Raw genomic sequence first — 27,853 nt, 5'->3', positions numbered from 1 at the left:
CTGAACTTCCACCTGTCTAAAATTCTAGCTGTCAAACCCTGTCTCCTAGCACATAGCTCCTGTTGGCTGGTTCAGCTCTCATTGGGATAATTTCATTGCTGTTCCTGTCACACTGTGACACACTCCCCCTCTCCCAGTGAGTGATTTTTAAAGAAAAGATTCTGGGTGCTCCATTCATAGATTTCTCAGTGGTTTGACCCTCTCTGGATGACCTGAGCCAGTTGCTATGTCTCAGAGCTGTGAAGACAAGATGGTACTGGTCTGTGTGTTTGCCCCCATGTGTGTAGACAGCCCTGAGCTCATTGAAGAAAGGGCAAGGTAAAAATCTCCTAATAATATATAAAAAGATTAAAAAGAGGAACAGATGGGCAAAACTAGAGGAGGCAAAGAGGAAAACATACAACATGTGTAAACAGTCTCCAGCAGGTCTGTTTTATTTGATATCAAAAAGTTCACTATAGACTTCTTTTTAATGGAGGAGTATGTGTGATTTATGTTTACTCCTGTTTCCGTTTTAAATCCCTGCAACTTGTCTGATGACCGCTCCTTGTTTTGTTTCATTGCAGGGTATTTACAGCTGCATCCATGGAGTGGCTATTGAAGACCGCCATTCTTCTATGAATTCCCCCACAGCCACCATGAACAATACACATTCTAACATTTTGCGCCTGCTTCGTACTGCGAAAAACATGGCAAACCTTTCAGGTGTCAATGGCTCACCACAAAGTGCCCTAGATTTCATCCGCCGTGAATCATCCGTCTATGATATCTCTGAACACCGCCGCAGCTTCACTCACTCTGACTGCAAGTCTTATAACAACCCTCCCTGTGAAGAGAATCTTTTCAGTGATTACATTAGTGAGGTAGAAAGGACCTTTGGCAATCTGCAGCTAAAGGAAAGTAATGTTTATCAAGATCATTATCACCACCATCATCGCCCCCATAGCATAGGTAGTGCCAGCTCCATTGATGGACTGTATGACTGTGATAATCCACCTTTCTCTGCACAGCCTCGGTCTCTTAGTAAAAAGCCATTAGATATTGGTTTGCCACCAGCCAAACATGGCCAGCTAGGTGACCTCTATGGCAAGTTATCTTTCAAGAGTGACCGATACAGTGGTGGAGGGGCACATGATGATTTGATTCGCTCAGATGTCTCAGATATATCCACCCATACAGTGACTTACGGCAACATCGAAGGTAATGCTGCAAAGAGGCGAAAACAGCAGTACAAGGATAGTCTAAAGAAGCGCCCAGCCTCAGCTAAGTCACGGAGAGAGTTTGATGAAATTGAACTGGCCTATCGTCGGCGTCCCCGTTCCCCTGACCACAAGCGCTATTTCAGGGACAAGGAAGGGCTAAGGGATTTCTACTTGGACCAGTTCCGGGCGAAGGAGAACTCACCACACTGGGAACATGTGGATCTGACAGATATCTATAAAGAGCGGGGAGATGACTTCAAGCGTGACACTATAGGGGGAGTAGGGACATGTACTAATAGAACCCACCACAAACATGGGTCGGGGGACTTTGGAGCAAACAATGAGCACAAGCACAGTGTTGTGAGTGGGGTACCTGCGCCATGGGAGAAAAACCTCACCAATCTTGATTGGGAGGAACGGCCAGGGGCAAATTATTGCCGTAGTTGCCCATCTAAGCTGCATAATTATACTCCATCTGTGGTGGGACAGAATTCCACCCGCCAGCCATGCATCCGGTGTGAAGCCTGCAAGAAGGCAGGCAACCTCTATGACATCAGTGAGGACAACTCCCTCCAAGAGCTGGATCAGCCATCTGCTCCTGTGCCAGTGGCAACCAGCACTTCCACCACCAAGTATCCTCAGAGCCCTTCCAACTCCGCCTCCAAGGTTCAGAAGAAGAATCGCAACAAGCTCCGTCGGCAGCATTCATATGACACATTTGTGGATCTGCAAAAGGAAGATGCATCCCTGGCCCCCCGCAGTGTAAGCCTGAAGGACAAGGGTCGCTTTTTGGAGGGAAGTCCCTATGCCCATATGTTTGAGATGCCAGCAAGTGAATCCACCTTTGCCAACAACAAGTCCTCTGTGCCCACCACCAGCCACCATCACCACAACAATCCTGGCATTGGTGGTGGTTACATGCTCAGCAAGTCGCTCTACCCTGACCGGGTCACTCAAAACCCTTTCATCCCCACTTTTGGTGATGACCAATGCTTGCTCCACGGCAGCAAATCCTATTTCTTCAGGCAGCCTGTGGTGGCAGGAGGGCCCAAGGTGAGGCCAGACTTCCGAGCCATTGTCACCACCAACAAGCCGGTGGTCTCGGCCCTTCACGGGGCTGTGCCAGCCCGTTTCCAGAAGGACATCTGTATAGGGAACCAGTCCAACCCCTGTGTGCCTAACAACAAAAACCCCAGGGCTTTCAATGGCTCCAGCAACGGGCATGTTTATGAGAAACTTTCTAGTATTGAGTCTGATGTCTGAGTGATGGGGAAGAGCATGGGAGGGGATGGTGCAGGAAATGTGAAGTGTGGGAGGGTCAGGTGGTGGGTTCAGACCTAATTCCCATTTGCTACTCTTCTGCTATTCTTTTTTTCATTGTGGAATACTGGAGTTCTGCTTAGGCAGCACTGCCAAAAAGTGCCACCTCTTTCTTTCCCCACTCTCCCAGCTGTTTATCTCTTTCATTTCCCCACTCACAATTCTACTCCTGGCCATTACACGTTAAAGCGTAGTAGCTTAGCTTGTGTTTTCACTGTTGGAAAGGCAGGGCATATTTGATGCAAGGTCAACGCATGAGTGGAGGCAATGGCCACAGAGTTTGGGGTTTTCTTAGCACGAAACAGTGAGGGCTCGTTCAGATACAAGAATGTAACAGGAGGTAGAGCATAGAAGAGACAGTGGTTATGAAGAAGATGTCATTCTTCTTTTATCTGTAGTTTTAAGCAAAATTAACAGGGCATGAATAATGTGGGATCAACCTAATACAATACACGTTGATTACATGCAAAGATTCATTTAGTTCTTTTGTGAAGAGTTTGTGGGTTTAATGGCTGAATTATATAGCTGCATATATACTGAAGGAAAAAATGTAATGAAGCCATGATGTATTTACTGTGAGGAGGTAGAGGTTTGACATGAATGTCCTCTGGCTAATTGTCCACTCATAATAACCAACACCAACCCAATACAATCCCTTCTGAAAGATACATTGGAATGGCAGAAGTGAATGCCAATAAAATGTTTAGCAAAAGCTTTGAGAGAATTACATTGGGGGAGGGGCCAATGGCAGGTTTTACCTTATTCATGATCAACTTGTTAATTTTGAAATAATGAAATTTCAGATGTGGGTTGGCTTACACAGACGTTTACATGAATAATAATTTACAGAAAACATTTTATGATCTATAAGATAAGATGTTTTAAGGTGGCAAACTCAGCAGAGCAAGCTTTTGCAGTGCAGGAGCATGCAAAGTGTGGTCAAAGAGAAGCCCGGTTGGCAACAGACCCCACCATTCAGGAAACTTTGTTCTGAGAGGGGGGAGAGGCCTCAGCCACCCTTCCTTCCTCTTGCCCATCATGCAAAGTGACTTTGCAAGAAGAATACCGAAAAGGCTTTCTCTGCTGGTGGGTCATGGGGTACTTCCTCTGAACAGAAAGTAGGAGAGGATGGTACAGAAGGTGGCAGGAATAGGGCCAGAATAAGGATCTGGCTGCACAACTCAGACATGTGTATATGTGTATTTATTGAATATATACTTATATTTGATAATTATAGTGTTGTGGAAATACATGGCTTGTCTTCCACAGGGCATGAGGAGTTGAAACATCAGATCCCACAGATGCTGTGGTAGGGACTGGAGAACAGAGGTGGAAAAAGTTGAGAGAAATGTAGAGGAGACCAGCAGGTGCTTAGCTGAACTAGCATTAGTCTTTAGCAACCTTAGAGTTGGCCTGGCCCTGTTCTCAGTGCATGCGGAACTGGTACCAGCAGTTTTCCTGCCAAGGAATGAATGTAAATGCAAGTTAAACTACATACATGGAATGGATGGTAGAAGAAATGAAATTGTTTCATTTACAGCAGGAACCCTCAGGTAAGGGCAACAGGTCTTTTGTTGCTTTTCAAACACGTGGCAAAGCATCTCACTTTTTTCTGGGTCTGATCTACTTTCCTAACAGAAGGGGTTGATGAAAAGAGCTCTTCTGATATATGGGGCACGTTGCAATGGAACTGAATGCATGTAGAGACACAGACCCTGAACTTTTGGAAGCAGCCATTCTTTTTTCAAGCCACATTTCTTGTAGCTGATTCTCCTCTCATGTACCTTTCTCACCACACCCTAGTTCAGTTTATCTTAATATCAGTCTTGCATTCAAGCCAACAGAAGGCCTTGTTTTTTTTTCTTAAATGGGGTAAGGATGAGCCTGAACATTTTGTGAGATGGGAAATTTCCCACACACATACACACTGGATTCGCTGAGCAAATTATGGAAGAAGCAGTGGCAAAAGCAGTGCCCTCTCTTATAGGAAGAGCTGGACACCTTTTAGTTCCGTTCCTCTTTCCTGTGTAAAAGGAATAGTGTATTTGCTTAGCAATCTTCAGAACACAAAGTGAGGAGGCTGATTCCTCCCACAAGGGCCATCGAGAAGGTATTCATTTCATTTGTAAATATTTTTTTCTATTGCATTTTGTACAAACTAGTGCTTCTCTTCTTGTGAATATTCAGGTTTGGAGAGGAGAAAGATTTGGGTTGTTGTTTTTTCCTACAACTTTCAGGCTGTGAATCTGGAAGTGGTTTCATATGGGCCCAGGCCATTAAAATGGGGAAGAATGAGAGATAACTGCATGCATCGAATACCTCTTTCTAATCATACCTGTCACCTTTTCCATGATTAGAAAATGGTGGTACGTCACCTCAAGCCTTGCTAGCAGGGCTGTCATGTTCAAATGGAAGCACACCATCTCCCTTGCTTGATTCTGCACTCCATGCCACCATCCCTCGCTGGGTTCTAAGACAAATGTGCTGTTTTCCCTTGGTGATGGAGTAGACCATCATTTTGAAAGTTCAGTTTAGACTATCACCCAACACTACAGGGATTTCTCCAAAGTTATGTTGGCTTGGGAACCTTAGGACTGGGAAATCTCTTCAGTTTACTGTACTTCTTAAGGTTTATTAGAAGCTGGGTTTACTGATCAGCCAGCTCCTGGCCTCTATTTCAGTATTCTCATCACCCAGCTAAAACAAAAAAATTAGACAATGGTGCTGCGGAGAAAACTAAACTGAAAAACAAACCAAAAAGATGCTAACTGAACTTTCATAATGATTCCAGAATTGTGGTTCTGTGTGAGAGTTTACCATTGATCTCATTTTCTTGCAACCTTTTTTCCTAGCTCAATTTGAACATTAAAAAAAAACATGTTTACATATATAGTGTTTAGGAGTGATAATATTAAAGTGCTTTACAAATGTGAATTTATGTGCACAGAGCATGAAGAATGTCTGCTTTAAAGACAGACTTGTTGGAGTTAGTTCATCTGCGGTGACTTTTATCTTTTGACAAGTGAAATCAGCCTCCTGGTCTTTTCCATTTATCCTTTGTTGTAAACATTGTTGTTGATTTCTTTTTCCTTGAAATTTGACCAAGAGGAAGACAGTTGGTTCAATCATTTTCTTACCCTTAGGTGACACTGTTAATGATGGTATGGCAATGCAAAATTCTGAGTATTACTTTACTCAAATAATCAAGTGAACATGAATGGGAATTTTTAGCAGCAGGTGCTGATTATGCTAGTTTGAAGACGTGGTGATGTTTGTTGTTGAACTTGCTGCTAAAAATGAAAACAAAACCACACCCCAAAACAAATATCCCCAAATACTAATATGGGATTACTATAGGCCAACAAAATCAAATGTCAGTTGCCTCAGAAATACAATTCCTCCCTCCCTGGGAAATCTGAATATTTTCTTAATCTTAATGTCATGACATTGACATGACAAGAATCGGGGTTATTGTCTCATGCATGGGAGAGGACCTCTCTACCTGGTCTAATTTTCAATCTGACATCTTTTGCCATTGAACACCTTTAGGAGGTTCAGAAATATTTTCCGAGTACTAATTCTTCTATAGCTATGACAATACAGATGCAGTAAATTGAATGGGGTAAGAGAGAAAAGGCTGAGAGGAATTAGTAAATGTCCCACACTATTGAGCTTGAGTCGCTTAAGGTCACTTATTCTGGCATTCTTTTTGGTAATGCAACACCTGCTGATAGAGCAATACCCTTCACCATAATGTGTCATGTTCTATGAATTTGGCTAATGGGGGTAATTATTAAAATGTGTGATGCCCCAGCATTCAACATAGGTCTACGGTTTTTATGAACTGTGTCACCTCCCCCCAGGTACAGAATCTATATCTCTCTCGCCTGCAGAAATCCAATACAATCCCAAATTGGGTTCAGGTGTTTTAGTGGTTTTCTTGGAAACTTTCTTCCCCACTGAGAGTATTTTCACATTCTTTTTATATAGACCTGCAAAATTTTCCACAGCTTCTAATAACATAGATCAGTTTGGTAGTAAATCTGTAGTTATGTAGAGGAATAATTTTAACACTGCTCTTTAGAACAGAATTATATGCCTCTTGAGTTTCTTTATATTACTTTAACATGGGAACCCTCCTGCTTGCCAGAAATGGTTGGCATGTTGTTAATGATTGCACTTGGTAATGCCCACCTCCTCCAAAATGGAACTTGTATTGTCTTCATTCCATTGACATCCATCAGAGATAAGTGCATGAAACTACCTGAAAGACCAGGTCTTTGAGGACCTGTAAAGAGAAAAGGAACCTAAACTCATCTAACCTGCTATTTCTACATCTCCCATAAGTGCTTCCCTACAATTGAATACACTAGGACTGTGGAATAGAATTGATCCACTGTACTGCTGGACTCTGCTCAAATATGAAGAAAGTAATTAGTGGGACACCAGCTTTGTCCCCCAAGGGCTTATTTCCAGTTTGTAGCCAAATAGGCTTCCAAGCCATAATCTCTTGTTCTTAAAACTCCCTACATCCTCACATCAGGAGAAGCTGGTTGGGGTTATAACCGCTAGTTATATTTCCAAGCATATCACTTCATTTCCATTGTGGATGGGTTTCCTTTTCTGGAGTCGATCAAAATAAACCTCAGACAAAGCCACCTCATTTTGAAAATACTAATTTGAAACCTCTTTTTCCGCTCCTGAATGTCCCCAGATTCTTTTTGTTTTTGACAGGACTGTCCATAACACACTGTAGGACCCCCCCCCCCCAATATAGCTGAATGAATGAAAAGACTGAGAATCAGTTCACACAACTAGGGATGGGCACGAACTGGCTCATGAACTAAAGTCCATGCTGATTTTGGGCTGTTCATCATTCACAGAATTAAGCTAGTGGAACTTCAGTCTTCACAAACTTTCAAGCAGTTCATGGTGGTTCCTGCCAGTTTGTGAATGGATACATTTCCAGACAGATACTCTCCACTCAATCTAAATGTTTACCAAACTTCAAAGCAATGGGGAGGGGCTTGTAGAAGAGCATCTAGGGAAAGTTCCCTGCAACTTTGATGTCTCTAGCTTGTAAAGTATCAAAAATAAAATAATAATAAATTCTGTGTACCCTCCTGAACCTAATCATGTCAAATTGACTGCCTTTCAGTTCCCCAGAAGGCACTTTGCTGAGGCACCATCTTTGGGGGGGGGGGGGTCCTTAACACAGACCCTGTAAATCTAATCCTTACCAAACCTATAGGGCAGGTAGAGGAGAGTCAGCTGGAGATCCTCTACAAATTTGTGATCTCTAGCATGCTGGAGGGGGCGATTCTATCGCATCACCCGCTTTACAAACCAAACCAGTTGGATAGGTGGCTAAAAGTTTGCGAGTTTGTGGTTTGTGAACTGGGCATGCCACATAACAAACCATATTTTCCCAGTTCGTGCCTGTCCCTACACACAACCAAACTGACATAGTAATAGACCTGTGGCCAGAGAGGTGCATGGTGCAGGCCTCCTTCAAAATTACCTATAGTTCACATTTTAGAACCTTCAGTTCCTTAATCTAAAGGCATAGATGACTAAGAACTCAGTCAAGCAAGTGGAGTCTGCTCTTCCTTCTGCAAGCACCTATGCTATGGGGCAGACCTATGCTGAGTTAATCCACTCTAAATCTACTGAAATCAATGGCCTTAAATTGGAATAACTGCATAGGATTTTATTTTCAGAGGACTGTGTGGATCCAGGATGAATTTCCAATGTTCTGATGCTTAACCATACACCCAGCTCATAATTCAGTATTTGCTTCCCATATATCCATAAAACTCTTTTGACATGACCTGCATTGGTTGCTACAACTTTTTACCATGTACCAAGCTTATCTTGGATCCATTCAGCCTGCAGACTCAGCATGCCAATTTAGTCAGGATAAAATAAATCTGTGTTATCAGCCACTCATTACATATATTAATTTCCTACAAGAATTTGTACTGGATTCCACCATTAAACTCTTGGAAAGTCCAACCTATTCCATAGTAAGTTGAGCACGTTTCATTTCATAAGCACTGGTGTATGTGCACATGCACATGTGTGTGCATGCATACCCACTCAAACACATACATTCTCACTCTGAAAAGCTCAATAATATATGTAGATCTCACATAATTTCAGTTAACAGCCTGAGTACATATTGTCACATGCCAGTTATAAAAGTCAGTGTATTTCAACAAACCCTTTGACTCTTTTTAGTCTCATCAATGTGTTTTCTCAAGGCAGGAACAATGCAACATTTCCTAACATTGTTATTAATGTTATTTATTCATGTGCCATTTACATCATCCGCTTATTTGATTGCGGTTATTTGTAAATATACTTGTATATGTGTATAGGAGCTAATTCCAGCAACTATATTCAGGTTGGGGGAAGAGGGTACTTTTTTAATATGTACAGTATTTCCATATTAAGCAAAGGCATGGGGTAGGGGTGGGGGAGTTGACTTATGAGTTGTGGTTTTCCTTGGTCTGTGGTGTTTGAAGTTGTTTCAGTGGTTGCTTTTGCTGGTTTGGAAAGTTTATCTGGATGTTCTATGTGTGTGCTAAGAAAGGGACTCGTGTTGGGGGAGGTTTGGGGCTGGTGGCGGGTGGGAAAGAAAGGGTGTTAATAGTTTCCTTAATTAGAACATGTATTGATCGCTAGATACTCTATGTTTGAGATTCTATGTTTGAAACACCACCCGTTCCCCACCTTTAGGTGGTCTACTCTTAGGTTAATTTCTTTCTTTTTGAGGGAGGGGGGGCTGCTATTGTTGGTTCTCTGTTCTTTGTCCTGGGAAGTTAGTAGCACCTGCCATTCCAAGACTATGTCTTCTCCCATTATTTTAGGGCCATCATATTTTCTTATAGCCATCTGGGATATTTTGTTTTTATTCTAGTTCATTTTCATATTAAGACTTCACTCTCTATGTTCAACTGCTACCATTACCCCTGACTCGTGAAGGGCTCCAGTCCCTTCAGAGGTTTGCTACCTCATCTTTTGGGTCCATCTACACTGTATCTTTGTTGTGCCCTCATCTTTATTTGGTGTTGTAGTTAATTTGTATGTGTGTCATGCACACAGATAGGGATTTGTGAAGATGACATTTCTGAGCTATGTTCTTCCAAGGAGTTGGTTGTGGGAAGGATAACCAGTGGAGGGTTAGACTTAGACCAAGACTTCACATCCCTGCTCAGCCATTAAGCCTACTTGGTGCCCTGGCCTTGGGCAAATCATGCTCAGTCTGATATATATCATAGGGCTTTTGTGAGGATGAAATGGGATAAGCCCATGGATACCATCTTGCATTCTTTGATAGATTGTCTTATTAACATATGCACCATTTACTACATTCCCAGAATGCATATTATCTAGGATAATCACCTGTGGTGCCAGCTAGTATGAATAGTCAGGCAGTGACACAGCTGAGCATCAACTGTGGATATCTCTTTAGTAAAAAAAAAGAGTGTAAGTTTTTGGCTTTAATAAACTTTTGGTATGACAGAGCAGTTGGGACAATTGCTAATAAGGTGCTTCCCGATAGATACCTTTTTCATAGATATAGATATATATATATGATTATATATATATATATATATATATATATATATATATAATCAAAACATTGATTATCATCTGTTTTTATAGATAGTATATGGTCAGGATATTGGCTCTATGTAATGCAAACAGTCACTGGACTTACAGACCAAGCACAAAATTAACAGACACAGTTGTGCTAGACCTAAAGAGTTGGGGGGGATGAGCTAAATAACTAGTGAATTACCCACACAGATCAGTCACATTACACCATTTGCAAAGAACCAAAAGGAACATGAAAATGCTCAGTCTCATACCAAGTGTTTTCAGGCAAAGATGTGCTGGGAATAGGGAATGCTACTTACACAGAATCAGGAAAACCTTCTCCAAGTTACTAATGACTGGAGAAGTACTGGGAAGAAAGACTTATTAGGAAGAAGCTCTTATGTACCAAGACAGTTTTACTCTTCTGACTGGAAATATTTCCTGTCCATTTCATTCTCTTCTGATTGGTCCCCCCATTTCCCGGGTCTGAGTCTGAACTTAGCTTGAAAACTTCCTGAACCAGACAGCCAGGTGCCAACTAATTAATATAAACTAACATTGTTAGCTTTCCTATTCATTTTCACTACACTAGCAAAGATTTTTTTCCCTTTTTTCCATCAATACATGGATGTATTAAAATTTCTAAGTCCTGTTCATATGATCATAAATGGGACGTTGCTGATTTCTATCTCCTTTGCAGTTTCATCAACATTCCTTATAACGGTCCAAAATGCCACTTTCCTATTTCTTTTTGCTACTGCCCTATTTATATACCCATTGATAACCCTTTTGGCATCATCCTGCTTAGAGTTCGGTGTCATATTTCGAATCTTATGGTTTTAGTATTTGGTTTCCAATCTAAATAGCATTGCGCACTTTGGGAACAGTCCAGAAATGTGTTCTAGTATCTTAAGACATAGAGAGACAGAGATTGCTGTGTTGGAGAGAAGAAGCCACTGAGGAGTATTCAAATCTTTCTTATTTTCAGAACAAGAATTCAAATAATTTCAATTCTTTTAAAAATGAATTTAAATTTTAAAAATTTTAAATTTTAAAATTGAGAAGATTAAAGTTTTATAGGATGGCTATATTTTAAAATAAAGTGTGACCCAGGTTCTTTGAACATTTGTGTTTAGTTAAAATTCACAGATCTTTGTTGTGCCTTTTTATCATTTGCTGCTTTGGTCAGAACTTTTAACTGAAATCCTTCGCTTGACCAGTTCTCCATTCAGTTAACATATTTTACTCAAACATATTTTCGCCATAATATGTGATGCTTTTCAAAAGAGTATCACTAGTGCCTTTCATTTATGTAGGAATTTAAAGATCAGGCTTATCTATTAGTTTTTGCTGCAAGTTAAACCTTTGGCTTGTAGTTTCCTGGTTGAAGTAGGACCTAGGTGTCCTGTCCCCCAAGCAAAAACATCCATAGGAAGGTGTACCAGGGTTGAGACAGTCCTTGAACTTTCTCCTTCTGGATCTTATAACTGCCCTTGTTTGATCGACACAGGCAGAAGGTAGGTGCCAAAAGAATAAGTATGGTGGTTGTTGCTGCACTGTGGGGCTGTGATCAGGATGTATGCAGGAGAGGAACAAGTTGTGTACTTAGGCTGGCCCTGAGACCTTTCCAACCTGGGCTCCCTGTGAGTTGTGGAGTGAGGTGCAAATGGTCATAGGATCTGAACAAGCTTTACAGTCCTTCATGAAAGGACTTGTGAAAGGTAGGTAAAATGCATATATCTGTAAGAGAAGAAACTAAGGTGGATAAATTGCACATATTTGTAAGAGGAGAAGAAGAGTTGGTTCTAAGGCTGATTGACTGTGATTTGTTAAAGGCAACTCATTGAGTCCATGGCTGAGATGGGATTTGAATCAAGATCTCTCAAATTTGTGCCCAGCATCAGACTAGCACCTCTGTCCCCAAAATGTTAAATGGAAGTCAAGTTCCACTGAAGTCAGTTATTTCCATCAAATATAAATGTACTTAACATCAGGGCAAAGTAAATTTTGCCAGCACAGGAATTGTATGTACTGAAATATATTAAGTATTTATCCCAGGAATTAGGAAAACAAATTTAATTTTGAAGGGGAAAAGCACCTGTTCCTAGAAAGTAGAAGACAAAAAAGACATTTAGACTTTCCTTTGGGGCAGAAAATGTTTCTCCTGTTGAGATTTATGGTGTTGGGTGTGTGACATTATCTTCTTCTCATTATGCCATACATTTCCTCCACACCTTGCCTCTAGCACAGATCATTGCCTTGCTGCCCTGTCTTTCTTATTCACAGCCTGATGCCTGCCTAGTTTGGCCTGATATCAAATGTCTTCCTGCCTCATGACTAATTTTTGTGATACATACATCATTGGGTAACCTGTTGTATGTACTGAGAGTAAATGATGCATTTGAATGGCTTTTGGATGACTTTTAAAACTATGACAAAACCATCCCCATTTGCATTTGCTCTTGTCCCATTTATTCAGCTTGTACTGTTAGGTTTGCTACTTCTTAGTTATAAGGATGAAATGTTGTACAACATTGTAATAGAAAGCCAAATGTAGCTGTGAATAAGCAGTTTGGATTCAGGTGAATGTGCTTCATCACCAAATGGTGTAAATAACGTAAAGCACCTATATGACTATATAATAGTTTGTCACATTCTATCTGTGTCATCCAGGAATGAGCGTGGAGGCACATTTTTGCCTACCCATTCCTAAAATTTGCAGGAAAACCCATCTGACTGGAAGAAGAGCTGGGGGTTTTTTTGTAGCTTGCTTTTTACCACTTGAAGGAGTCTCAAATTGGCTTATGCTCACCTAGTCTTCCTTTTCCCACAACAGAAACCCTGTGAGGTAGGTGAGGCTGAGAGAGCTCTGTGACTGGCCAATGATCATTCAGCTGGCTGCATGTGGAGGATGAGTGGAGAATCACATCTGTTTTTCCAGATTAAAAGCCACAGCTCTTAACCGCTATACCAAACTGGCTCTCATGTTAAGGCCCTAATAACGTGTGGAACTCCTTGAGATAGAAGAAGCAATGATCTACAAGACTTGGTGGGGTGCAACTTTTCTTCCTCTGCAGCTACATTTGCCAACAGTGGGGAAAGTGATGAAGAGGAAGTGGTGGTACTAGTGTCTCTAGAAAAGGAGAGGAAAAAGTAGGGTGTGACTAAGAAATAAAAGAAGAAACGGCCTTCTGTCACTCTATAAATAACATTACCTGTCCATAAAATCCCACAGGCAGGCATTTATTTCCTAGTAAAAACTATTAACATTGGTATATTGACCGGTTTATAGTTTTTATTATGCTTTCTCCCCCAAATTGGAAACTCTCTTTTATAAGATTTTTGTGGATATTTAAAACAAGTTGGGTGGGAAAAGAGTAGATATATTTAAAAATCGGATTTTGTGTTCTGACTTCAGATGGATAAGTGCACCCTGTTTTATAAATGTGTTTGATGATAGCAGGGCTACTCCCATCACCTTCAACTGGAAGCTGGTTCTGCAGTATACCCCTTTAGACTCTCTACGGAAGAAAGCTGACTGCTTTGAGTACAGTGTTATGTCTACCTTTCTCCCATGTTTTTCATATTCTAGTTCTATGATAGCTGCAACTCAGTAACAAGGTGCTCTGCTTCCGCATACCCAACAGGTAAAGGAGACAGCCATGCTCCAGGAAGAGCTGCCAGAAAACTAAATAGCTATGTGCAGCTGAAACTACCAAAAATATATTTTGGATATATTTTTTTGAAATGACAGTAGGGAATGAATCCTGATGCTTTTTGAAGTTTAATTTTGGAGTAATAGTGAATGGCTTTTCCATCACTCCAGTAGCCCACTGAAGAAGTGTTCAATGGTCAGTTCTTTAACAGAGAAACACTCAAAAGCAAATGTTCTGAAAATGACCTAATGGGTGGTCGTAAGTGGTGGGTACTAATAAACAAAGGCCTGTGGCACTTACAGTTTCCACACTGCACTCCTGTTAAATGTTGTGGGTTGAGTGCTTAGAAAATATACTACCCGTACAAAAAAAGCGCTGCTGTAAGGTAGATGTCTCAAAGCCATGCTGTAGTTGTGTAACTGCACAGTTACAGCTTGAGACATGCAGACATAGACATGCCTAGGCCGACTGGCCTCAGTGAATTGAAGTGGGTTTCACTATGCACAAGAATGGTCTGTCAATGTGCTTTAAACCAATAATCTGGAAAGCTCCCATCCTTTGAAATGTAGCTGGGAAGTTTCTAACAAAACTTGTCTGGCAGAAAAAGCACTTTGCCAGTGTTTGGCCAACTTTTAAGTTTGGATAACGTAAGCTGACTAAAATGATTGTTTTGTATATGTGAAATGAATGGTGAGACCAAGTCAGAATGGCTCATCTGAAAGATGAAAGAGATTCTGAATATGAATGTAACTATAACGTTGGATTTTATTTCTTTATTAGAGAAAAAAATCCCCCAACTTTTCAATAGGTAGAAGTACCATTTTAAGCCACATTTCCCCAAATAGCATGAATGATGTTACTAAATAATCTGTTTTGTTTTCTATTTTTGAAAAGTCCCATTCTTTTCTTTGTTTCCCCTAATTCTACAGCTTTTCACCACAGCTGTCAGCTTCATTCATGCCTCATACTCACTTCATTAAAAATCTAATTTCTTTGCTTTACTTCAACCAGTGCATCTTTGCCAAGGATAGTGAATGGCAGTGTCTTGTGGACTGTTGTTAATCAGGCATGGATTGATCAGATTCCTGAATTATTTTTTGTGGATGAATATGATCTCATCATGGACAATATAGAGATAACTGGAGAAAGTGGAAATATTCTTGTGTTTTTGAAAAAAAAAGTTAAGTGTACCTATGATGATCTTTCTTTGAAAATGTTGTAATCTCTCTCCATTAATCTTTCTAATGGCATGTCTGATAAGAAGGGGACATGTTTGTTCTCCGAAACCTATACTGGTTAATATCAACACCTTTCCATGTATTTTTTATGTGATTAATAGACTTGGAAAGGCATGAGATAAATAAAGGCAACAGGAGCACGTAGATAATTCATAAGCTTGGTGATGAGTAACATCTAGACAAGTGAAGTATTTTATGACACATCTTCATCCAATCAAAAATCTGTGGAAGAAAGAGCATTAAAATTCTACTCACCATTCAGCAGTTGAGTGGTGGTTTCAGGTGGTTACAAGCACACCTTGGTAAATTGTCACTTTGTAAATAATCAGCTATATTCATTCAAATGTCACGAGGGCCATATTGATTAGATAAATTTAAATGATACCAATTTTCCATGTGAATACTCAGATCCAGGCAATTGGTATTTGTTGAAAGAGAAACAAATCTGATCGTTGGGTTTTATACATGTGTTGTAATATTTATGGATGGATAACTGTTACCCTTTAGATCGAACAGTGCCTTCCTCACTGAACAGAATCGATAATCTCCCAAAATGCCATAAACCCCACAGCATATCAAGCAACCAAAATTAGAGAGAGTTTAGAATACCATTCATGGCTATAGAGTAGTCCAGATCTGTTGTGTAGTTGACAGTATGGAATGACTTTTTGGACCTGAGTTTAACACGGTATACCAAGAAGATTTTAAATAAATGTCATTTGAAGAGTTCTTTTTAAAACCCAACCGTTTTTGACTTGATGCTAGTAAGCATTTGCTACTTTTGCTTATAATGTACACTTCCCAGATACTTTGATTTGTTTGAGCTTAGTCTATTGGAAGAAAAATAAATATTCTTCCATGATGTAATCCCCTTGCACCATTGCGCTGGTCTCTTTTCCTGTTCTGGGCAGCACCTATTTCTGGGCATCTACTGGAACCTCTCAATCTTTTGCCATCTATATTGAACAAGAAGCATATTACCAGATGACTTTTTCATTTCTTGAGCTAAGATTCGTGTTTGAATCTTTTAAAAATAAGTTTCCGTATAAAAAAGGAATTGATAGCAAAATAATGCAGGCAGCAGGAGGAAATAGGGAGACTTAGAACCAAGGCTGCAGTGAGAACAAATGTAAAATTGCAAATATATTTTTGAATGTTTTTTTAAAACACATGAAATATATTGTGAAAATTAATTGTGAATAACTTTTGAAAGAAAATAATTTTTATGTAGCAGGGAAATTGCCAAAATAAAATGATCAAGAACAGAAGATGCGTAGAGAACTTTTTTTGGATGGAAAAAAACAAAGAGCTGGGAAGGATTATTGGTTGAAAGGATTGCATGTGGAAAGGAAGGCAGTTGCAGTGCAAGACAGGGGAGGGGCGGTGTAGCCATAAACTCCACTGGTACTCTCTTGATACTGTTACTAGTGAAGATGCCTGTGGTTCTTGTAAGGCATCCAGATGCCAAGGCTTCTTTCCAGACTTTCAATTTGATGCTTCAGTGCTAAACAGGAAGTGAATGAAACAGGAGCCTTACAGCAGGTTGGATGCAAACTAGCCTGGCAGTTTCCACTATTTCTCCCTTCCCAGTGCCAATGATCGGTGGACTACAGTGACAGGAGAGGAAGAGAAATCCCATACTGCCATGGGGAAATTTAGTCCTGAAAAGCCAGTGCATTCTTGAGGGACTCATGGTATGAAGCAGTTGTGTACCATGTAGTCACAGAGGCCTGCAGTGTAGGTTTATAGGAACAGGGCAAGAGTAGATTCCAAGGGTTAAGGAATTCTTTCCTAACCTCGCCTCTGGATATTCCCTAACGGTTACCAGAGGCCCTCTCCCCTAGCTGCATGGTTATTGCACTTGGAGTAGAAAAGTGATTTTCACATTTTGAAAATAAATAGAAAGTGTGGACATACCCTTTGCAGCTCCTTGAAATGTTGTAGCATTCTTTGTTGTTACTGAAAAACTGGGGAGCATTGTCAGTCCCTTTTGCAGTTTGCATGGCATGCTATGTCACCATCTCAAGGAGAATGCAGAAAGGCTTCACAATGTTGTGGTTCTTGGGATTTACTTCTGAAGGTTTTTTTGCCAGTGCTTTAGGGTTGCGAGATCATGAAGATGAGGTGACTAGAGGAAGTTGGCATACCAGTAGCTGTACCCTTGAAAAAATGTGATGCTGGATGTTGGATAGAGTCTCCGCTCCTTGATACACCCACCTACATTATGAATTTCCTTCTCTGTCCTTATTTGCTGCATCTCTTGCTAACTTTCTCCACTCAGTCCCATTCTTTTCAAAGTAAATGCCACCGAGTATACTCCAGGATGTGCTGAAATTCAAAGCTTTTTATTTCTGGACTGCAGAGTCATTCCCAGGTCTGTTTTCTTTGATTATGCAGATTAAAACTTTTCTCCAACCCCTCAAAGATGCAGCATCTCCCTTATGGAGTGGTCTGAAAATGTATATGCTGCTTTGAGTTTCTCCCTCTTGATTAAAATTAGGCGTTTAGACCCTTAAACATATCCGCATCCCCTATTAAAATATAGAATGTAAGCTAAAGAAAGGAAAAACACTGATGGTCTCTGTACTCCTGTGCAGTAAAACTAGCTGTAAAAGTGCTCCATGCTATTTTTGTAGTCCTTTTACTCAGCTACGTTCAGAAAAAGAAATTTGATTCTCAGTCCCAGAGAACTGAGAACTGTTTAGCCAGTCTCCATATGCCTCTGTGTTGAACCAATATGAATCAACACTATGGAGCAATAAGAATATTTTTATATCTTCTTGGCCCTGCATCATCTTCCTGCCCTGAATGGGCCCTATGGAGCTGTTATTGCCTCATAGGGTAAAGTACAAAGTGCACATTTCAGCTCCCATTGAAATTGTAAATTTTGCCTTTCTTTGGGGAACAAATATGTAATGCTACCTGGGTTTAGCTCACTTTTAAGAAGAGGGCACTGCAGTCTTGTGGGTTTTTTAAAATAACATCCACTTTTATTTATTTATATACAATAGCACAACTCACAGCAGTCTTGGTCTGCTTCTTTCTCTTCCACATAAAATCTCCTTTGCATACACCTTCTACTTCTGCCTCCTCCCTTCAACTCCTCCAACTCTTGTGGATATTTATCAGAGAACTACCTCATAACAATTAACTCCCACTGAGGAAACATCTGCCATTTGGAGTCATTAAGATAACAAGGGAATGTTGAACCAACAGCCACAATAGTAGGAAGGGAAAAGCTACTTTAACACCCAAACTCTGAATAGGAGTCAATGCTGATGGGAGTTTTTAAACCAAATTTTGATAATACAGTGGCGGGAATGATGTGTAGACTTTTGTCCCAAGTGCATAGAAACCACGCACACAAAATTCCCAAAATTTGGTTATGTCACTAGTCAACATACAGCCTCTAAAAAAAACCCAGTATATTTTGGCTTACATTGTGTTAATTTAGTCTTGAGCTACCTGAAGAACAATGGTGCCCTTCAGGAGCTCCTCCATTAGTATTTCGTCTCCTAGACCAGACTTTCTCAACCAGGGTTTTATGAAACCATGAGATTTCTTGATGGCTCTGCAAGGGTTTCTCCAGCGGGTGAGAGTTAATTAATTATACATATTTTAAAAATTTGGTTAAAGATTTATTTGGTAATATGACCATATGTCAATGCACCCCCCCCCCAATGGTCAATGATGGGCCTGGGTGGGTGAAGAGGCCCTGGGTGGGTGTATAAACGACTATGCTTCCCAACCATATTCTGAACAATTGTGCCATTCCTAGGGTTTCTCGAAACCTGAAAAATGTTTCAGAGGTTTCTTGACAGTAAAAAAGTTGAGAAAGTCTGTCATAGACTGTAACTCAGTAGTGATTTGCATGATTACTCAGCTTGTTTATGTGATAGCCCAGATCTCAGACACTAGCTAGGATCAGTGGGAGACCACTAAAGAAGTCCAGGGTCACTATAGAGAAGCAAGCAATGGCAAACCACCTCTGAATGTCCCTTTTAGTGAAAACCATGGATTGCCATAAACAGACTACAGCTTGATCTTCGTTTTATCCTTTAGCTGGTGATTGGTGGAGCAGGTTGTCCTCTCAGCCAATACGCTGTTGTAGGTGCTGCCTTGTTTATAATATGTTTCCCTTTTGGCGACTGATGTCAGTAGTTTTGGCCATATGGATAGTCAATCACTGGTTTCTAAGGTCTTCCTCGATCTGTTTAAGCCATGTTTTCTTGGGAGTCAGTAGTTGGATCTTCCATTCACTTGGTTGTTCTCACCAGAGGAGTTTATGAGGCAATCTGCTGGTGTTCATTCTGTAGACGTGGCCAAACCATTGTTGTCTGTGCTTTCGGATTTGTTCTTTAATTTGTGGTTGATTGTCACATTTTGTCCAAATTGTCTAATTTCAATTATGATCCCATAGAGAGACACCCAGAATCTGCTACAGGCATCACATTTGGAAGGTTTCAGGCTTGTTTATATCAAGTGTTAGTAAAGTCAAATGCTGATTTTAAATTCTTTGACTTGCTCAATTTGGGCTCCATTGAGGTATACATTTGTTGATGATCCATCTGTTGTTATGACATTTATTTTTAAGCCGTAAGATTGGGTGATGCAGGCAATGTCATAGAGGATGTTAGTAACTTCTGCATCTGTATTGGCAAATATGGCACTATCATCTGCAAACATTAGATCTGTCAGACAGTTGCTTAGCCATATTGAACTCAACGTCTATTCTTGAATACTTTTCTCATAATGGTATCACCTATGATGTTAACAATTATTGGAGACGCCACATCTCCTTGGTGCACTCCAGTCTGGATGGTGAACTCCTCTGATGGGTCATTTTTTAATTCACACTTGGCTTGTTGAACCATCATATGCTGTTTGGGGCACATTTTCAGTTTCTAGTACCTTCCATAGAGAAGGCCAGTGGACACAGTGAAAAACAGATTTGAAGTCAATAAAGACAAAATTCTCTTTCCATACAGCTTGATAGCACTTTCCACCACCAATGAGCATATCTCATGTAAGTGTCCTTCTCATTGATAGGTGTTGCCTTTATGGCATGAAAAAAGGACAAGGAGAATATCATCTAACAAAAACCCCAAACCAGCAGGATGTCATTTTATTACAGCAACGATGCGATGGTAGGGTTTTGTTTTGTTTTTAAAACATACTTCCCTTAGATTCTAACTCTTCACTTGTGCTATGCTTCCTGGCTTCCTTAGGATCAGCTGAATCATGTTGTCTGACATCCCTTTAAAGGTAACCTCTTCCTCCCTTGAAAATTACAGCTGTGTTCCCCCTTCCTCCCATGGCCTTTGAGAATTATTATGGAATGGGAATTTATCCACTAATTTTTCAATTTAGAATCATCATGTTAAAGAATGAGGTGAGGAAAAGCAATATTTATTTCTCATGCTCTTGCATGCATATTTCTTTCCTTCTTGAATGCCATCAGCTATCCACTGAATGATTACCATGGCTGATGCTAAGTAAAACCCATGGCTTTTTGTCTGATGTCATTTCTCTAGGAATACCAGCATACAATAAGGGACTGAATTCTCTGCATAGTTCTAAATGATCTGAGATTTTAACATCCTTAAACAAAAAAAGAGAAGAGGCCCATGGAATTATCACTTCTCAGTTACCACATACGTGATGGAGATAAACCTTCCAAGGTTTCCATCAAGCCTGTCCTTGTTGGTTTTTCTGCATTATCTTCACTAGATGCACCCCTCCTCTATCCAGAAAAGAAGAGGTTAATTGGCTACCTTCACAAGGGAGCTGGGAATGCAGAGAAGGTTTTCTGCTGCTGGTTTGCACTGAGAAGATATGAAACTGAGACTTGGACACCAAATCCTTCAGCTCAAGGTTAAGTGCCAGCGACACAATTGCCCTTCAGCAGCTTGCTCTTTCTATTAGGTGTGTGGGGGCACTGTAGAATTTTAAGTAAGTTTCTGTATGTGACTGGAACTCTCTGAAGATAAGTAATGTGGGAGATTGCGTACGTGTGCCTGCATGCAGAGAAACAGTGGCTACTTGCAAGACTTTTCAAGGAGAAATTTCCCTTCTCTCACTGAAAGCTCAGGCAAAACGTTACCAATGCTGTTTAAGCAATGAAGGTACCATTGTAGATGCTCTAATACTCCATTCGCTGTCCAGCATGCTGATTTTTGATGTCTTTATCATTTGTTCTGCATTGTCAGTCACTGGTGTCTCTCTGGTGGCCCAGGAGAGTGAAGCCTGGTGCATGTCACGGTTGTCCTAGTGCAGAGACAAGCAGGTTAATAGGGGTCATTTTTGCAAATATATAACAGTAGGTTCTGGAGGAGGGAAAACAACTATTTCACAGAAACACTGAGGGGCAGGCAAAAGAAGAAGAGTGTAATTTGTATGAAATACATTCTTCACAAGGCTGTACATGCTTAGCTGTGCTCAGTGGAGCTTCTCCCATATAAAAGTACATAGGAATGCAGCCTTCAAATATCTGAGTGGTGGGGCTAGAATAAATATTGCTTAGGCCTTAGTGTTCTGTTATCAATGTTAGTGCTACTATGATTTCGTCCAAAGAATACCAAAAATGCTCTGTTGGGGATCCCTAGTCCCTCTCATGGAATGTTTCCTAGGGAGAGGGAGTGACTGTCAAACCAATGAAAATGCCCGCTAAGAGTAGCACAATAATGTATAGGAGCAAAACAGGCTCTAAGTGAGCTGAACCTTTTTTGGACAACAAAGCTGTGGTGGTAGAATGTGCAGTAGAAGTCCTAGTTTTTCTACTGCACATACCGGCACACCCATTTATTTTGACAATTTTGGAGCACACAATTTGAACTCTGAACAGAATGGGCACACTTTGTGAAATTCCATGCGCATAATGAAGCTTCACAAACTTTTGGTTCAAGAACAACACTAAGCCATTCCAGCAAAACAGAGAGAGATATGCATCCTTAGAATACATTACAGCCAGTATCTACTTTTAAGTATCACAGTTGGTTGTTAATTTACATAACATCTGAAGGTTTTTAGCCAGGTGTAAAGATGCAGACCTTGACTTTGAATACCTCACCATCTAGATGTTAACCTTAAGTATGTTTATGTTAGAATTTGTATTAACAGGTAAATTGACAGATGCTATCATTTATATACATTATGCAAATAGTTTGCATGAGCTTGCCTTGCACAAAATTACATAGTATTTGATGATGAATAAATTGGGTGTGTACAAATAATATAGAAAGCAATCACACAAGGCAAACTAGGGGCACAATCCATCAATTCCCTTTGATGTCAGTGGCATAGCTACAAAAATGTTCCAGTCCTTCCCACTAAGATCAATGGGATTTAAAAGAGCTTGACTATGGCTGGATCATGTCCTCTGAGCACAATCTACCAGAAATGTCTTCTTTGCAAGCTCCATGGAAATAAGTGGAAGTGCTATTCATTTCAGTGGTGCTTGCAACAGTCTTCCTGGAGGATTATGCCTTAGAGCAGGGGTAGTCAACCTGTGGTCCTCCAGATGTGTATGTACTACTATTCCCATGAGCCCCTGCTTTGTTTACTGGCAGGGGCTCATGGGAATTGTAGTCCATGCACATCCGGAGGACCACAGGTTGACTAACCCCTGCCTTAGAGGAATCATATTGAAGTTCCAGGTTAGGAAATATTTTTGTTAGCTGGTCCTGACCGAATGGATGGCTGGTGGGTATAAAGATATCACAGGGCACCCAAGAAAGAGGAGGACTCTGTTGGAAAGGAAAACAACATAAGGAATGTAAATTCTCAGGACAGGTTAGGCAAATCAGTGCAAGTAAAGAAATATAAGCATTTGTTAGTCCAACCTAGACTGATGCTAAGAGATTTGAGAATGGTTTCTGTCTTTAAAAAGTGGGCACATAGGGACCTGATTTGAATCAGGACTAGTTTTCTGAAATGGCCGCACAAAGCTACTGTTTGTTATGATGGGAGAACACCTAGATATTGATTGTGGTACTTCTGTGTTTGACCCGTAGGTGGCTACAGTTCTGCAGAACTATTTTAAGTTAAGACAGTGGTGGAAGCTTAAACCAGCCCTTTCCGCATGCCATGGTCTTAAACCAAATTTGTCCCCTGGTATTAAAAAATAACACTGGGAATTTCATTCATTCCAGCTTTGGCTCTCAGGAAATAGTGACCCTCAACACACTGTGGATTACCTAGTAACCATACAGCAGAAATGTTTAAGCAGAACAAGGCCATAATCCTTTGTTTAGGCATGTTGGAGCCACTTGGTTGTAACCTCCTTCAGTATGCTAAATCATTGGATTGTGAATAGTGTGTGTAATTCACATACATGTAGTGGATGGGGCCTGTGTGATAATCCAGGAAGTCCTCACATGACATTGGCTATTAATTCCTGAGCATGAGCAATCTTCATTACTTTAAGCTGCTTCTTCCATACCAGGTGGGTAGGAAAAATAGTATTAAACACCCCAAAAATATGTGAATAAAGCTTATGTTCACAGGCATTACTGATTCTTATAAGCTTCAGGACCCCAGCAGAGAGAGCACTAGTCTTGGGAGTTTTCTAGACCTAATATGAAGGAGGTTGCAAAAGCTCTGTTTCTCTGTTTTGGGGGCTTTTTTGAATGGAAGCTTCAAACCCTGCCAATTTGATTTTCTCTGGTTGCTGGCTTGGTATTGTATGCTCACATGCATAAGGCAATCACTTTATGAATACTACATCATTGTTTGTTGTAAAGTGAAACAGTATTCTTTCCTAAGGTGTGCTTATTATTTTAAGATTTAGTTCAATTGTATGATCACAGTCCCATTACTTTGGCACATTTGTGGGGATGTATCCCTAAAAACATGTTCCTGGGGAAAAGATGAAAAAAAAATCCTGGTCCAGAGGTTCAGAACTGTATGCATGTGATGTTTTAGGCATGTATAAACATTCTGAAGGTGCCAAGACTGGTTGGTATCACCACTTCTGTTAGTACTGCTGAAAGGACCTTGATTCAGCTCTGATCACAGTCAGAGGGAGTCACAGTGTTAACTTCCACAAGAGCTGGATTTGGGTGGAAGATGAGGATTTTACTTTCAAGATATTATTTCTTTGCTTGCTTGCTTTGCTATGTATGCTCTGGTTAGTACTTGGATGGGAGACCATCAGAGAGCTCTACGGTAAGTCCACAAAGACAGACTGTGGAAATCCAGGGGGGGGGGTGTGTGGCAGAGACTTGATGGCAAAAAATGAAAAAGAAGAGAGAGAAAGAGAGAGAGAGAGAGGTAGAACTGTTCAGTCTTAAATGGAAGCTCTCTCTATAATGTATTCAAAATAATTTTCTATCTTTCAAAATTTAGGTCATTCTTATAAAACATTCAGCCAGGACATCTGTAGCCTTGCTCTTTGTCAGAGGTGGCTCTCGCTCAATGTGAGCTAGGCTAGTCAGTCTCATCAACAGGATATCTGATACTGCCTAAGATCTGGTCAATATTTTGGTCCTAAATTCAGTCATTCCACTGGCATAATTTATTGCTGACTAAGTCCATTAGTATTTAGGAAAGGGTGTTCTGGTTTCAAAACCAGCCTGTTGAATGTGTGCCGGGGGGGGGGGGTGCTTACATTTCACACACCCAAATACTAAAAACACGTGTCAGTATTCCAATTTTTAAATACCCTGGTACAATACAGCCTAATGTTTTGATAGCATTAAAATTACATAGCAACACCCAATAATTTATTAGAGTTTTCTCAACCTTTTGAAACATTTGACTAGTTTTTTTAGGCCCAAACACTGGAGAAGCCTTTCATTTACATCTTACATTATATCTGTACTGAAAAAATACAGTTGGCCCGTGTGTCTCTAGGGGTTCTGACATTTAAGTTCTAAGGCATTTCTTTTTTTTAAGAAAACAGTTGTCGAATGAAATAAATTAGTTTATATCACAGTAGAAGAAAGAGAAATGCTGCTGTAGTCCAATGGAAAATGCACATATGGATGTTTGCACATTGTATTGTGTGATTGGTACCAGAAAGCAAGCCTTTTTATAGCCATCAGTTTCCACAGTTTTACTGATTAACGTGAAAGTTACACTTAACATTTTCAAGTGCATGGAAAGTATTGTGCATAAGTGCTCTGTAGAACTGGTTTTATTTTTTTAATATCTTGATTTGCATTTGGTCCCATTTGCAATTTGGTATCTAGCTTAACAAGATGAAATGCCTACACACTCACAATTGTACCTGCAGAGTTTTTTCTTTCCATTTCATGGAGTGAAATGTCTAATATGACAAAGAGAATGTTTATAATAGTGGAGATTGGTGGAGAAAGGAAAGGCCCAGTTCCAAGCAGAGATTCCCAAACAGAGTTGGGTCAGCAGGGTTACTAATGGATGTTGGGGGGCGGGAATCCACCACTGTGGCTGTATTGAAGTGGTGAGGTTTGGGGATGGATCAGATAGATGTATCCAAATAACACAATTCCATTGGTATCTCTGTTGGTAAAATATTTGGGAATCTCTGGCACAAGACCCTGGAGTCTTCAATGAGAACAGCACATAGCATTTTCTTTCTTCATCTCCTGCTGTTTGCTGAGCTTTTGAAATCCAGTTAGGTTTGCTAGCTGTCAATCTTGAGACCACTGCTTGTTCTTAAAACTCCAAGCCACCAAGAGTGGATACAGCCATTGTGCCTTCACCCAGCCTCCTCTCCTTGTTGTAAGGTTAAACCATTATCCCAAGCACTGGAAAAGGGTGAACCAAGGAGACTGACAGAGGAATGGAGCAGATGCTGCAGTGGATGAATGGCCTCTTGCTTCTTTGGAGATTTTTTTAAAAGCAGGTATGGTCTCTGGGTTGATAGGTGGCTTCCCTAAATTCAATGCCTGAGCCAAATGAGATGGGGTAGGGGGCTTATGGCCTGGGGTGATTTTAATTTAATCCTTTATCTCTTGGTTGGTTGTTCTAAACTCCTAGTTATTCTAGGGGGTGCAATTTTTTGAGGGCAGGGGCTGATGTAGGGAGGGTTGAGAGCGTGACAGGGAGAATCAGGGAAAGGGTTTACAAGCATGGTGTCCAATCACAGGTGTGTTACCAAATGGCCATCTTGGCCCTGATGATTTTCAAAATGGCCACCGGTGCTATTTAAGCATATCAAGAAACACTGCTACAGATTCTGGCTGGGGGTAGGTTAGAAAAACAAAGCATTCTGAATGCAAGCTTGATGACAAAAAGGCATCCAGAGTGGGGTTGAGGCAGAGACTTGGAAATGCAATTTCTCTCACAACTAAAATGGGGGAAGGAGCCATCGTCGTTACTTTCCCAGTGTAGCGTCTTCCCAAGGGAAAGCGCAGTCTAACTCAGGCTTGCCTCGTCTCTGAGGCCCGAATCCCACTACCCCCACCAATCACGACCCTTCTCTCTCCCAATCCTCTTTTACCCAACCCCCCTCTCCAGTTCTTTTTTCTGTAAATAGCTATTTCTGATTTCGGACAAGCAGGGATCGATAGGTTCTGGAGGGGGGGGAGGATAATTATTTTACTTTTCCCTTTCTGTTAAGAATTTTGGTGTTTGAATTTGAAAAAAAGTATATATAAATGCGTATATATATTTATATATATATATACATACACAGATAACATACACACACACACACACACACACAAATGGATCATGGGAAAAAAGAAAGATGTTGATTTTCCCCCTTTGATTTATCTTGTTTCTCACTGGGAATTGTTTGGGGGGCAGATGGTTTTTTGGTGGGTGGGTGGGGTGAAATGTATAGATTTCCAGTACAGCATTGCTTAAATGATGCAGGAAAAAACTTTAAAAGAAAGGGGGGGAAGGAACAACAAAAAATAAAATGAGAAAACTTTGTGATGTACAGACTCTGTAAATAGTCAAAAGATTCTTTCTCTTTTCTAACAGCAAATTATTTCTGTCACTTTATATTCAAAAATAAAGAAACCTACCACAAAATATCAGGGTAAAAAACCACATTATCCTAGAATAAGTCTTTTTTTTTATTGCGGTATAGTCTTTTTCATCTGTGTTGAAGAGACCAAATATGTATTTCTGTATTACCTGCAACAGAGGTGGGAATGCATTAGATTAGATGCAGTGGATGATATCATGGAGTGAAGACTTAGCTCAACACATGGAACATTCAACAGATACCGCTTGACTCACTCACTACATTCACTTACAAATACACAACATACTTCATCCAATTTCCTTCAAGCTGCAGTCCGTCTGAAACTACTAGAGGGGTAAAGAGAAAAAAGGTATTTTATTTGATCATCTCTAAGCCTCAAAAACAGCTTTCATTTCATAGGTTGATGGGGCTGGAAAAGACACTCACTTTTCTGCATCTCAGCGTTGCGTTGTTTCCTTTCAAGTTGAATGCCCAGGTGGTGCTCCAGCTTTGCAGCACCCCTTCTGTAAAAGGGCATTTCTTTGGGGGGGGGGATTTTTTCTTTAATTCAGACCTGACCCTTCCCCCACCCTTTTCCATACTTCCTTTGAAAGGGGTTGTGTGGTCATGGCATTGTATACTTCATCAGCAACAAAACCTCCCTTTTTTGTTGGTTGCTGCTATTTCAAAGGTCTCCTGCTATTCCTCAGTCACCAACTAAGAAAATGGCAAGCAATTGTCAAACTGGACACACTGATTTTTAGCAGTATTATTGAATACTTAAGAAGAATGTAAAGTATGTTGTCATGTACTCCATCCAAGAAGGAATCTCCTTTTTTATGCACATGTGCAGTAACACCATACCATTGTTTTTAAAAAGGCTGGGTGTTGTGGGGAACAGCATGGTTGTCACCATTTCCAAGGTCCCCCATTCCT

General features: G+C 40.5%; 1 protein-coding gene across 6 annotated transcripts in view; it reads left to right on the top strand.

Moving 5' to 3' along the window:
* Positions 1-27,002, top strand: part of GRIN2B (glutamate ionotropic receptor NMDA type subunit 2B) — a 339,667-nt gene extending 312,665 nt beyond the window's left edge. For 5 of the 6 annotated variants that reach the window (XM_077339269.1, XM_077339266.1, XM_077339265.1 and 2 more), the window contains exon 13: positions 567-27,002. In XM_077339269.1, the coding sequence (XP_077195384.1) occupies positions 567-2,465 (1,899 nt within the window). In that variant the 3' untranslated portion in view covers positions 2,466-27,002. The remainder of the gene's footprint in view (positions 1-566) is intronic. The other variant, XR_013231308.1, reaches the window with a different exon arrangement.
* The last annotated feature ends 851 nt before the right edge of the window (positions 27,003-27,853 follow it).

The sequence above is a fragment of the Paroedura picta genome, chromosome 5 (genome assembly GCF_049243985.1).
Source record: "Paroedura picta isolate Pp20150507F chromosome 5, Ppicta_v3.0, whole genome shotgun sequence".
In the NCBI taxonomy this organism is placed as follows: domain Eukaryota; kingdom Metazoa; phylum Chordata; class Lepidosauria; order Squamata; family Gekkonidae; genus Paroedura; species Paroedura picta.
The sequence above is the reverse complement of the archived record's forward strand: the minus strand, read 5'-3'. Positions and strand labels throughout refer to the sequence as shown.